This window comes from Acipenser ruthenus, chromosome 29 (assembly GCF_902713425.1).
Source record: "Acipenser ruthenus chromosome 29, fAciRut3.2 maternal haplotype, whole genome shotgun sequence".
Classification (NCBI taxonomy): Eukaryota; Metazoa; Chordata; class Actinopteri; order Acipenseriformes; family Acipenseridae; genus Acipenser; species Acipenser ruthenus.
In genome coordinates this window covers 18,227,761-18,242,533 of record NC_081217.1, presented here as the reverse complement: position 1 = coordinate 18,242,533, position 14,773 = coordinate 18,227,761, and the positions used below count along the sequence as shown (strand labels likewise).

Below are 14,773 nucleotides of genomic sequence, written 5' to 3'. Positions count from 1 at the left end.
GCAAATTAAACATGCTCCGAAACGTGTGTAATGACTCATACAATGAATTCAAGACAGATTTATTTGTCTTTCCACCCACTCCCAATATTTCTGGATCAGCGGCATGCCATGACATTGATGATATTCATTTACTGAAGGAAAGCAAGGCTGATGGAAAGTTTTCCCTCTGATTCCTCGTGCAAAACAGGTTTCTGTCACCATAGTTTGGTTCAGCATCCTATGACCAAATTAAATGCAAGAATTAAGTAGATGGTTGAAGCAATATCTTGAGCTGGGGCCAACAATAAGCATGATATTGGCTGACTGTGGCTTGCATTTGCTTGAAACAGTCTGTTTAATTGGTTCTGATGTGAAAAGATGGAGATTGCTTGGTCATTGAGTACTCCAGTGCTGCCCCCTCTTCTTCAGCTGTGGCATGCTGAGGGAGTGTGAAAAAGCTTATCCTGCAGCTGCCCGTGCCACACCTGCCATGAGGATCAATAGAGCCATTCAGAGTCTCCAGAAGATCTGTCCTTATATGAGCTTGTATTGCATGCATACTGTACATTGAAAAACATGTGCTTGCTGGCCTCGTACAATATGCTGCTGGTTCGTACATGTCATTAGTATGTTACTGAAATAGTCAAGATGCATGGTGCTATTACAAGCATCATGTAGTGTTGGTTTACTATCTAGACTACCCAGGGCAAATACGTTGGTAAGAAGCAGTTTGAATGATCCCAGCAGATGATAACTGTAACAGATGCCCTCGTGTTCAGATATGTAAGTGGCTTCATCATGCACTGGTATTTGGAACTCCAGTGCTCTTGAAAAGCACAACAAATGGACTGTCTGTCAACATAAGAGGTCAGAATGTCAGTTTCTTTCTAGCGGCTGGGTGTGTGAACCCCGTTGAACTTCCACCCTGGAGTGGAGACCCCTCAACACCCCTGTGTGACAATGATGTACAGTGGGATGCAAGGGCAATGCATCTTTCTTTACCTGTGTAGAGCATAAATGATGCAAAATATCATGCAAAATTCATACCGAATGTGCCATCATGTTTTGCCTGACGTTAACTCATTAATGTAATATTAACTCATAGGAGGCTGTGTGGTCCGGTGGTTAAAGACAAGGGCTTGTAACCAGGAGGTCCCCGGTTCAAATCCTGGCTCTCTCACTGTGTGACCCTGAGTAAGTCACTTAACCTCCTTGTGCTCCGTCTTTCAGGTGAGATGTTGTAAGTGATTCTGCAGCTGATGCATAGTTCACACACCCTAGTCTCTGTAAGTCGCCTTGGATAAAGGCGTCTGCTAAATAAACAAATAATAATGAAAGTGTCGCTGTCACAAAGACGGCCAGAGTGGGTGGCGTCAGACCAGAAAAGGAATACACAGAGACGGTGGTTGTGATGATGAGCCGAGTGCAATGGCTGCACTCAGCGTTTATTAACAAATAAAAGGGTTGAAAACAGCACAAAACACGGGACACGGCACTATACGCCAAAGTAAAAAGACAAACAAAACGCACTAAACACAAACGGTGCTCGGAGACAAACAAACACGGTGAGTACATACACTTATCTTCACTTTTACGATCTTTAACTTAACTCTCCTCTCTCTCTCTCTCCCGTTCTCCTCTTCCGAACACCTAACCACGACTGAGTGAAACTGTGCATCTATATATACTGTTGTGCTGGGATTCAATTACTAATTAATTACTCACTTGAATCCCAGCACGTGAATTCATTACGTGCAACCCCGTGCCACACATTATACACATTTTATCTGCACGTGAAGTGATGTGCCATCCTCGTGCCTAAATATAATTATACACTTTAAACACACGTGAAACACAGACCCGTTTATATCCCGTGTACCAATCTATACACCAACATTAACACACACACAACATACAACACAGATCACACAAATGCACACAGGGGCGGGGCACTTTGCCACAGTCGCATATGGTTTGAACTTTTTATGTCATTTATATTGAAAATATTCTAGATTTTGAATCCTAAAATGAATCCAAAACTCACAATATACCCTTATAAAAGTGACATTTCCACAGTATGTTTCCCTTGGTTTCCCAATGGGTTACACAATGCATTTAGCATAGTTTACCATGGTTTGCCATGGTTTTAATATGCTTTACCCATGCCTCTATGGGCTTTGCAATGCTTACCTATGACTCCCCATGCTTTGATTAAGCTGTATCACCCCATGCCATGCTTGTAATGTGCTAAGCTTGTATAAGGGTATAGTCACAACCAGAGGATTCATATTTGGTCTATAAATATTCTGTGTAGGTACTGTATGAGGCACATACGTTTCTGATATATGGAGATGTGAACTAAGCCTTTTCAACAGACTGAGGTGCAATGTCATTTATAGACTAAACTCAGGAATGTGTCAGCAGTGTAGCTCTGAAGCCTTGAGGGTTGCTTCTTCACTTATCGGCTTCTTTATTTCTTGTTTTGTTACTAAAGAACCGTCGAGGTCACATCAAATCAATGCGACCTCGTCCAGTTGCAGATACACACTGTACTTTCACAGCAACGCAAAAGACTACAGGCAAACATGGCAGGAATGGCAAACATTCCTTTAATACCTAGCTGGAGTGTGTACACATACCTGCCGAGATTATTAACTATCAAAGAATGTATGCGTCTGTATTCATTTTTACTGGGCATAATCGTTTGGTTATTTTCGTTGTTGCTACTTATTGTTCCTTTCCTTCTGTCCTTACTGTTACCAGTTGTATCACTGCTGTTATTTCTCTAGGCTCTGTGTTAATGGCTAATCCAAAGTTCAGAAGCGTTTAGCTTTTGAACTTTGGATTGCAAGATGGAGTGAGATTTTTCCATGTATTAACTAAACGTGACTGTATCTCTCCCTCACTCTCCATACATACACTGCCAGTATAAACAGATCAGTTTATGAGTAAAGGACACAGTGTGCACTGGCCTTTAGCGCCTGAGACTCATGGAATCAATGAAAGCCCCATATCGCACCTTGGTCTTGGTTGTGCAAGGTGTCCAGGGAAGGGGATTAGAAAGACAGCTGCCTCCTGGTGGAGAGAGGGGATAGGACCAGCTGTCATTCCCCCTTTAACCCACACTGGAGAGCAGAATGTTTACGAACACAGGCAAGCCTTTAAATAAAGTGCATTGCTTTGCGAACAAGGGCCACTTTCTTAGCCCTGTTCCATAGGGGCAGGGCGTCTTTTCACAGAAAGCGGTGAGGGTATGGAATGGGTTACCTAGCCATATTGTTAATGCTGAATTATTTGAAATGAACCGGACGGGTACTGATGGTCTGAATGGAAATGAATCTTAAAGAAGGGCAGTACAGTATCTGCGGGCACATGCATGTGAGAGGGATGCAGTGCAGTATCTGCGGGCACGTGCATGTGAGAGGGATGTAGTGCAGTGTCTGCGGGCACATAAATGTGAGAGGGATGCAGTGCAGTATCTGCGGGCACGTGCATGTGAGAGGGATGCAGTGAAATGAAAGCCAAGCCCTGTCAGCCTTGCTTCGGAGCAGCTGTTTGCATTCTCAGAGGCAGCAGGCCCTTTGTTCAAGACCCTCTCTAAAGCCACTGAGTGTTTTTCCATGTCAGCCCAAGACAGCTATGAAAACCCAAGGGCTCTATATTTGTAGGCACTTGATAGCAAAAGGCAATGGTGAATCTGTGCTAGCAGAGACAGCTAAAGAAATATAGGCTACTGAGGTCTGCCAAGCTTGGAAAACTTACCAGGGGGTGTAGAATAACATAGGGAAATATGTATTTTTGTATATACTGTGCCTATATTTTCAGTGTGATGATACTATCCATTTTTCATGCAAATGGAACAGGGTGTTGAAAGACACTTGGAACTTTAAGGTCTGTTTCAAAGCTCTTTTCAAAATGGTCACTCTAGTGCACTGGGGTTTGAGATCTGTCCTCTAAAATCACTCCAGGAAGAGCGATAGAAAAAACCATAACAACAAGTGCTCTGGCTTTCTGTTCCGTAGCACATCATGGATTGTTATTGCTGTGTTACCTGTTTGACAATGTGGGAAATAATCCTGACACTATCAGTGCACTAGAGTGGCCATTTTGAAAGGATCTTTGAAACAGACTTTAAAGTTATAAGTGTAAAAAGTTGTCAAGGTGTTAACAATGAAAAGAAAAATGACAAACATTATTTAAACAGTTGTAGCAACACGTGGGGATGTTTAACGCTATATTTTTCAGATCCCCGGTACTCTGTATTTGACTAATGAAGGGGAATATAAATAAAACTGCTGAGTGCTGCTGTTTTCAATGGTGTGCTTCAGCACATGTGAATGTCAGCACGGAAATGGTGTAAGAAATCCTGGAGCAGGATTCACATTCTTGGATCGCTGTTTCATGTGTTCCATCTTCAGCAATTTCCCCCTATTGCTCCTGAAGAGTTGACATTAACTAGGTCAAAGAGAAGGGGCCTCTGCATCCCTCCCCCTGGCTAAAGAAGCATACACTACACTGGCTGTCAAGCGTGTGCATGACACTCTTGTGTTAGCCCTTTGTGGTTATCTTCCTTATCCCACCATACAGTGAAACTGACATGGGTAACGTGAGCATATCTGCACCAATCTTAGAACAGGATGTTCTGGAGTCTCCAATCAACACAGGAATCCAGGGGCATAGAGGGAGGGGCATTCTGTCAGCAGGAAGGTGGAGATAGCTCTGATTTCCACCCTCCGCCTCCAGTGGTCTCACTAAATGGGCAGCCACAAGAATAGAGCCCTTGGGCTATAAATCTAGGCAAGCGGCTACTGGCTTTGGCACCATGTACTGTAAAATCCACAATATATCATTTTGAGTTCTAGTGAATCACTGAACCATTTCTGCCAAGAATGTCGACTTGGAAAGGTTACCAGGTAGTATAGGAATTCTGAAATGAATATTCTGTGTGGGTTATGGTTTGGAAACAGTGGACCCTATTCAAAAAGATTCACTCATGAGTTTAAATAAAACTGTTCTTTAAATAAAACTGTCATTAAAGACCCTAACAAAGGCCAAAGACAGTTTCATGAGTATCAACCTTTAATTTAAAAAGTTATGTTCGCAGGTTGAGAACTTGGCGCGCTAGTTAACAGTGCTTACATTAAAACCCTCAGGGACTGTGATTTCCAGTCATTTAATAATGTGATTTTGCTAGAGCTTTGAGAACAAGAGGAGTTCTTATATGGGGCAGTGAAGCTGCCGGGCCATGAAGAAACTGCTGAAACGTGAGCGGAGGCTGACCGGGATTACTGTGCCAGACTGCAGCTGAAGCCTCTGGCTGGGTGGGTGCAATTAATGTGAATAATGAAAATCATGCGCACACAGCAGCTCCCCTCCCTGCATGGGCTTCAGCTGTAGGAGGGGAGGGTGCCCTGCTTTCATTATTTAATTAGTAATGTCACGTGTTTGCTTCTTCTTTCTTTGCTGTTGATTAATCTAAATGAGATTAGATGGATTTGGAGACAGAAGGGGCTGGGTGTCCAGTGGGGACACAGAAGAGGCACTGCCAGTGATTTATTTTTTTTGCCCACCTGATTAGGCAGATGGGCAGCCAGCTAAGCATTGTGTAGGATGGCTATGAACTCATCTTTCAGCTCGGTGTGATGTCAGAGCTGTGAAATACACTCTGTTGTTTTCCGTGATGTCTGTTTCTCTACTGGAAGCATTTCATTGGCCACAGTCAAAGATTTAACTTAATGGGCTGGATTCTCAAAGCTATTTACTCCAAAGCATCAAAAAAACACCATTTATAATTCTAAAACAAATTCTGAGACATAAAACGAATAAGAAACAACTTTAGACTTTTAAACATGTTGGGAAATGTTCCTAAAATGTTAAGGAAAGTAAACAAAGAGGATGTTTATAAATTCTCTTTAAAAAAACAGCCCCCCCCCCCCCCCCCAAACTGGTCCCACAAATCATCTCTAAGTAATACTTCCACGTTCAGGTACACCTATAAACCCACACTGAAGGCTTCTGTATGGTTGCTATGAATGTATCACGTTCCAAGATACAACGCTACTGGAAAAGCAATACATGAGCACAAACACATGCTCACCACATAGGTCTGGACAGGAATTACAGGCATTGCCCAATAAATAATGCATCACAACTGTGAATGTTGCATATCTGGATAAAGATCAACAGGGACATTTAAACAATATGACGGGGATAAGAGGGGGAGTCTTTCCAGCTGACAGAATGCTACGAATGTTGGCACCAATGCTATGCCAAATAACTAGCGCAGGCCCTGCTGTGTGGGTTGACAGGCACACATCATGCCTACAGCATATAGATTCAATCCTAACAACTGGGTGATATTTTTAGCTAATTCTCTGGTCTATTTTATAGATGTAAATTCAGAAACCAGCTCTTTGTGAAATGTAGCTTGGTTTACTTGCACCTTGCTAAACCAATGCAGTGTTTTTTTTTGGTTTGTTTTTTATTGCAGATTATTTAATTCGAACTCCAGTAGATTTATTTAGAATTCAATGTAGTAATCTAGTCCCTATGTAATCAGCCCTGTTTTCTCTGAGTTTGCAAACACTGAACATAGGGCTGCATAGCAATTCATTCCCAGCACTGACACACTGTTATTTGAGCGTCACAAACTGGCTGAAACAGCCCTCGTGAAAGCCCAGTGATTGCACGTCTGTAATTATGCAATTTATCACAGAAAAAAAAGAACTGTTCAGCCAGGAAATCACGTGACGACGACAACGCCTCTATGGGGAAAGAATCTTCACGGAAATCCTAATGTGCAATTACATGCTGTGTTGTTTTTGTCTTGCAAACACTGGAAAAAAACATGTTCCAACACGCACTACATGCCCTGCGATTGATTGGGTGTAATGTTGCGCTCGTGAGATTCATTATGCAAAGCTAGTTCTTGGAATGTGAATCATTTGGTCATATAGCTCTGTATACCACATACTGAGTGCAGAGGGCGAGAGAGAGAGAGAGAGAGAGAGAGAGAGAGAGAGAGAGAGAGAGAGAGAGAGAGAGAGAGAGAGAGAGAGAGAGAGAGAGAGAGAGAGATTTTGCCTTGGGCTGGATATGTTTTCTCTCAGAAATGATATTTGACAGCTTGGGAATCTCCAGCCTCCGCTGTTTTGTAGGCCTGTAGCCCTGTGACAGCCAGGCAAGCCTCTTGATTGGGATAAAGGCTTATTAGGAGCTAGGAAAGCAGTGCTGAGTATGGAGAATTTATCTGCTTGGCTCGGCTCCCACTGATGTTCAGCATTGCATGTCATTTGATCTGCACCCAGTAGTACAAGGAAGTTGCTTTAAGGACTCACGTGACTGAGCTCATGTAAAACACTGACTTATAGCTTATGGGAGGGAGAAGCACTTCTCTTTTCTGTTCTCTCAGAGGTTATCATAGGTTACTTGCTAAAGTAAACTCCAGAGCTTCACAGGCTTTTAGGCGAGGCATCCTTCAGACATGCACCAATATAGCACAGATTTGTTATGTTTTAAAACCTCCCTTTTGAAGACATAAATAAAATATATTACTGTTCGGTACAGAGAGTCCTTTCAAATGCTTTGAGATCACAGAGTTTTAAAAGTGTGGCACCTTTTTAAAACCTATTTTCACTGCTCTACTTAGTTCAACTTGTCTAGTTTCTTCTAACGCAGGGTGACCATATGGCTCCAGGTTCACCGAGGCAGTTTGGAACAGTTTTTTGTTTTGTTCACAGTGCATTGTGGGACTTGTAGTCCTGCATTCCAGGGGCCCAAACATTGGCAGAGTAGAAATATGGGTTCAACGGGTTCATTTCTGCTAAAGGTTCACTGTGAAATCCCATCAGTGCCTGGAATAGCAATCTCCAGGGGATAGCGTGTTTACAGAATGTGTGAAGACAGCTGATCAGAGTAAATCTCCTGCTATTAATAACCTCTGAGAATTTACCACTCTCTTCACTGGATTATAAAAAAACCCCAAAAATAACACAATTGCAATTTGCTCTGTGGCTTACTAAAAACTGCTTACTAAGACTGCTGATCAGCTTTTTTAAAGCAGGGTTCAATTACTGTACATAACCAATTTAAATTAAACAGTGACCAACTGCAAATTACATTCTCTTAGTCTTTTTTTATTGCAACTGCAGTAAGAGCCACTTTTTTTTTATTCTACACCTGGGCAGGTTTACAGACCGAAGCACCACGTGGAGTTCCAATATTCCTTTCCGAGCTGCTGTTTTTATTTAATCCAAAAACCAATCCATTCATGCTCTTGGTTCTTGCAGATGAAATGCGTCAGTCCGTAGGCTCATTAGAGCTTAAACGGAAGTAACTCTAATTACTCCTTAGCTGGGTGCTTACGTGTGTTTATCATGACATTTTTTCACAGGGCACTGATGAAACAGATCAGCTTTCCTCCGTTCTGTTGAAGGGAGGGTGTCGTTTTTTACCGGAGTAACAGAAGACTTGATACTAACATGGCCGATACACTGTCTCCGGTACCTGTGACAGAACAGCATCACCTCTTACCCTGATACACAGAAAGACTGAGTTCAACTGTATAAATTATTTCATGCTTGTTATGGAAAATAGTAGCTATCCTCTCAGATTTAAATAGCAATACCCTCACCCCCACCAGCAATACCCTCACCCCCACCAGCAATAACCCCACCCCCACCAGCAATACCCTCCCCACTCCGTGCTACCGATTTCCAGATACTGTGACAACACACCCAGGGTTGACTTTTAAAACCACTTGACTTGGGCTTGTTTGTTTGCCGTGCCTTTTTATCCTTAATTGAGCGGAACGGCACAGCGCTAAATGACCCATTGCGGGTATGTTATCGTAACGTGGCGGAGGCAGCATTAGCTGAACCCATTAATGCTAGGTTTACTCAGAGAACAACATTGAATGTTTTGGACTGACCTGATGCTGGGACCCATCCTTGCACCAACAATTCTAAAAAAGAAACGTCACGAATATTCATTCACAGAAAGTCCGATTCGCAAGCCGGCTTTTGCTGCAGGTTTCCAATGCACATTATTGCACGGGCAGGTGTGTGGTGCAGGTGCGCCCCCTTTTGGGGAAAAGGGGGGAATTCATTTAAAACTGCCTGTCTCCCACTCATGATGCATTTTACACCAATCAGGATGATTTCAAGGGCAGTTGGTTACTTTGCAGAGCTGCAATATAATTAAACGGGCCATCAGTGATAATATCACTAGTGCTGATAAGACAGCAAGATTGATTTTCTACATTGGCCAAGGTTTTTTGCATTGCAGTTTACAACATTCTGCAATAGCTTAACTTCCCATACTCTCCCGTTTCTAATGATGTAACATCAGTAGTTATTATTGTAGTTTATAATATAGAACGATTATATTGAAAAACGACTAATAATAATAATAATAATAATAATAATAATAATAATAATAATAATAATAATAATAATAATAATGCTACCAGCCCTATAAAATTTCAAACACATGGTTGTTTATGTATATTGAGATATAATAGTTTTTTCCTTTTTTTATTTTTTATTGCACACTTGTGATCTCTCATGACTGATTTCTGGTTTTGAGAGAGGAAAGAAATGAATTGCAGGATTCGGCTCAAGCGCCACACACTCCTTTGGCGCCATCTAGTGGAGCTAGAAAGCACACGTCACACTTCATTAAAAGTTTTTTTTTTTTTTTTCTTTTACAACCACCTGTTGACGCGAGTCAGAAGCAGCCAATAGCAAGGCAGAATGAATTAAAGGTATAACGTATTCACTAACCGGCTTGAACGATGTGTTATTTTACTCTGTAGCCAAAAAAAAAAAAAAAAATCTTGTTAACATTGAAAAAATAAAGTATTATGCATGGATACCAACAATTTTGTATGTATGTACGTGTGTTTGAGTGGCATTTCATTTTATTGGTGATAAGAGACTACAAACCTATCTTAAGAAAACATGTTAGACGTGACATTGTGTTCCACCCCATTATTAAAAAAAATGATGAGTTACAGTTTATTTTCTCATTGCATACAGTTTTAACTGTTGGTATATCTGTACACATACATAATACGTCAATAAATGAATACATGGTTTACTTACATACATGCACACATACACACGTACATATAAAATTAGACTGAGGAATGTAAACAGAATTAAGGAATTGTAAATGAGTGTGTGTGTGTATATATATATACATGTGCATTTGTGTGTTTGCAAGAACATTAGCATTCATACCGTTCACAGATGAAGCGGAACCCGAGTTGTTTTGTGAAATCACACTATCTCATCAGACTGCACCTTTAAGGGAGAGAGAGAATCACCCCAAGCGAGGCTGTGACGTCACACGGATCAGCACAGAGAGTGAGCGATCGAGAGAGAGAGAGAGACCGAGAAAAGACAGGAGAAGTGGTTGGAAGTGATCTTTAATGCCGGGTGTGACTGGATGAGTGCGTATCCTTTTTAAAAGCTCGGGATAACACACAGGAGCGAGGGGGGGATTAATCGCGTTTCCGATCTCCCGAAAAAAAAAAAAAAAAAAAAAAGTCACCATTGGAGGGGAACCAGGATCGACAAAAACGATTCACGGATCCTATCTTTTCCTGAGTTTGAATCACGGTTTTCGTTGGCTACAGTGGTTTGAATTGCGTAGTGCCACTAGTGGCAGCGCAAGGGATTACATTTATCAGAAAGAAAGAAAGAAAGAAAGAAAGAAAGAGGGCTGTTTGAAAGCTTTCTTCCTGAATCTACAATGCTGTCGAATGCCCACAATCTGAATCCAACAGACAATCCAACAGTACCGGCGTTCCCTCCGCACCACGTTAAGCCCTTTCTTTTCATTAGGAAGAACGCAATAACTGACGACTACAAGGTCACCAGCCAAGTATTGGGTCTGGGCATTAATGGAAAAGTTTTGGAGATCTTCGCAAAGAAAACGGGAGACAAGTTTGCTCTCAAGGTAAGAGTCCGTCCGTGGTTTAAATGTCTGTTTCCCCTCCTTTCCGTGCACCTGATTGGTATATATTCTCACGTTGTTTTGTAGCGACCCTAAGTGTTGTGTTTGATACTTTCTCAACCCCTCCCCTACACTCGCCTGACTGTACGGACAATATGAACAGGGCATAGGGTGGTAGCCAATGTTTGAGAACTCACAAGAGCACACTGTATAATCTTATAGACAGACCCCTTTTTAAAACACCATTTTTTTGTGTGTGTGTGTGTGCTTGTGTTTTTTTAAATCTTTGTACTGTGTCAGTCGTTACACTGTAGTACAAAAACACTGCCATGCAAAATAAGTAATATATTTTAGTTGTATTATTGTATATAGCTGTTTATAATATAACTTGTGTATACAGTGCTATTTAGAAATGATGAATAGTAACCACTTGCTTCCCCGGAGAGTGTGTTTATTCGACAAGACTGTAGATACAGTATGTGGGGGGTCGGGTTATACGTTACTTTGAGTCTAGTTTTCTATCACCGGCCTGCTCTGCCTTTATGCTTTTTTCCCTGTTTTTGTTATAAAATGACACCACAATCAGGAAGAAATGTATTGTATTGATCATTGATACTTTGGAATAAGAGAAGAAGAAAAAAACAGCGTGGCTTGAAGGCCTGTGAAAGCTGTAGACTTCTCGTTCTGAGTGTAAACCTTTCCGATTTAAACTCACCCATTCTTCAAATGCGCACACACACACAAACAGGGCGCACTGTTACAATGGGATTCACCATGGTCCTGTCCTATATAGTTACTATATAACTATTGTTTGGGCCACTCTGCTTGTTTGTTTGTGCGTGTGGTGGGGTGGAGGGGCGTGTGTAAGGCATGTACTTTTGACTGATGTAGCACTTTAACAGTATGAAAACATAGGATCCTTTACGTAATCGTTACTGATTTAATGTGGTGTTTTGAAGAAACAAAGCAAATACCCCCTTGCTTATCCGTACATGGGTTTTCTTTAGAAACTGGTTTGTACTTAAAAACCGGAAACCAACGCGCTCTGACGTGGTACAGTATTACACGAACAGACTCCATGGGTCCTACCAGTTCATAGAAACGTACCTGTTTTTCTTAAGAACTCTGAAATAATAATTCTCCCCACATTAACTTAAATGTCGCCGACTAATTATTAATCACACTGTTTCCAGGATAAGAACGTGTAGTACAGTAGGCGCCACATTATTAGTAGGTTTAAGGAGTGGGGAATGTGGTTTTGTTTTTTCTTGGAATTACTAACTGTGTTTCCCAGTACAGTACCTGAATTTCCATACGCTGCTGTGTAATCAGAAAGAAAACACACGGATCCTGCTACAAGTTTGATAGAAGCGCTAATTCAAATCTGTCACAGATGACCACATAAACTGTGTTTCTCCTTTGGCAGCCCTCCCCACTCCCTTTTATACCACAGAAGCGGTTATAAGGCGCCAGGGTTGGTATCAGTTCCTTTTTTTTCAATTCCAATTCATTTAAAAAAAAAAAAAACAATTTCCTGTTCCGTTGTAATCGATTCGAACACATCGTTGATCAGAATAGCAAAGCATTATTGTGTTAAAATGAGCTTCTCACATTCACTGTTAGTGAATGAAATTGGCTTCAAATGAAAGCAGTTCGCAACTATTATTATTGATCAAAAATATTAATTCCTGTTCCTTTTGAAGGAACTGGATTTGGGAATTGATTTTGAAAAAGGAATCGGTAGTGGCTCCCATTTGCCCCTCCAACCCCGCTGTTTTATTTGGGATCGATGTTGTATTTTTTTAAATTAACTGAGATTCCCCCTTTTAAAAACACCATGTTTGAAGAGTTTGTTCTGCTTGTCATGGGTGTTCTTTCCACATTTTATGGGAGTGGTGGAATTGAAACCAGTTTAACCAGTACTGGGCCAGCTCCAACAGATCTCCTCATACTCTGGGCCTGGTGACTTAATTAGATCCCCCAAAGCACATGCTTCCTTTTATGACTGTATATAAAAAATTCTTTATTGTGGTTGGTGCTGTGGTGTTTCCTTTCTTTGGTAAAGTAGGTAACATGTTTTTTTTTTTTTTCATTTTTTGTCAATGAGCAGCTGGTGCTTGGTTCCCCAAATAGCCTGTTCCTCCATTCTATCTTTGTCACTCGATGAAGAGGTGTAGTTTCTGTTTGATACAAACCCAGTGCTCAATAAAGCCTTTTGAAAGAGACGAGTCACGCTGGGAAAAAAAAAACAAAAAAAACAAACTCATTACTTTGTGGGGACTTTAAAAACACACAGGATAACACATTTAATTGTTATGTATATACAGGGGGATAATGTGGGCTTCCATTGTGTAGAAGTTTAAGACAGTCACGGTGTTTCTTTGAGCCTGCATTATGTTACCTGTAAAAAAATAAGTGGTGTGTCTAATTAAGCTTTGATTAAAAGCTTGAATGGCTCAAACTACTATGCAATGGGAGTCTTAAATTATACCCTAATGGATATGTGTGTGTGTAAAATATTTAACACAGTAATGTATGCGTTGGTCACATGCTTGGAAAAAGCCTAAAGCTAATGTCGGCTTATTTACTTGATTTGGTTTCATCTGATTGGTTCTCTTGCTTTGTTGCTTTAGTCTCCAAGACAACAGTAAAAAAACAAAAAAAAAACCAAAAGGAAGCAATCTCAGTAACCCCTTTTTTTTGCGTCCCCATCTTGGATTTACTGTACACGTCCGATTGAAGTGACTCAGAAAAGCAAACCAGACTAGAGAGACGGGAAGAGCTATGCAAATAAATGACCACATACTGTATCTCAATGGCATTTAAAATTATTCACCAGTAAATGACAGTAAGCAAATACTGCAGTGGACCGCTATGGAAACCAGAGACGCGTTTTGAACTTCAGAGTCGGAGATTAAGAAGCACGGTGCTGCGTGCAGGGCCTGGCCTTGCTTTGAAGAAGCAGACTGGTAAGATGAAAAGCTTGCCTGATCGTCTCTTACTGTGAACCTCTTCTCCGAGAATCCCTAGCTGTCTGCATGATATATCAACACAGAAATCAAGCAAAATCCCAACCAAACGCACATGACATAAAACAGCAATGAGACCATCGTCATAGGCAATGCTGGGGGTTATAGACCAGTTTGACAATGGCACAATTTAAATATATCTCTTTTTAACACTTCGTTTCACCTGAGAACAAATCCAAATGTAGTTTACAGAATATTGAAGTAGACGTTCTAAATAGCTATTATTATTATTATTATTATTATTATTATTATTGCACCAGGAATCAGGGCTGCAGAATAGTTCCACACCCGCACACGATGTGCATTGAAGGATTTGGTCTGGACCTGAAGATCTTCTAGCTATCATTAGTCGACAGGAACATTCTCATGCCTGCATTAGCTGTTGCTGGAAACCCCCTTCTTAGGTATTTTTTGCACAGCTAATCGGATCTCTTATCCGATTCGAAGTGAAATAGAAATATGAAGTCAGTAAAGATATCTAAACAAGGCACTGGCCTCCTTTTCCCCCCTGCAGGTTGGCTGCACTGCAGGGCTGTTTCAGTGTGGAGTGTGCTCCCTTGTGTTCTCCTTTGTAGCAAGAGGTTTGTTTTTCATTCTCCTGATCCATTCGTGCCAAGCTTTGGGGAACCGTAGGGGATTTATGTTGCATTAACTGTAATAGTGGTGACATCATCCCTTTCCCAACTTCCAATAACCATTACTCACGTACAGTGTCATGCCCCCTTGCACAGTGCGGGTATTAATAACTGCAGCGCTGCTGTTTTTAGTATCCGAGCGGGCCATGTGCCGATGCCTCCAAACAGGTG

The 14,773-nt window shown here is 41.3% G+C and overlaps 1 protein-coding gene across 1 annotated transcript in view; it reads left to right on the top strand.

Annotated features, from left to right (window-relative positions):
• The first annotated feature begins 10,288 nt into the window (after positions 1-10,288).
• The window catches only part of LOC117428195 (MAP kinase-activated protein kinase 2), a 50,087-nt gene continuing 45,602 nt past the window's right edge, over positions 10,289-14,773 (top strand). The window contains exon 1 of the mRNA XM_059003724.1: positions 10,289-10,941. Coding sequence (XP_058859707.1) covers positions 10,735-10,941 — 207 coding nt within the window. The 5' untranslated portion in view covers positions 10,289-10,734. The remainder of the gene's footprint in view (positions 10,942-14,773) is intronic.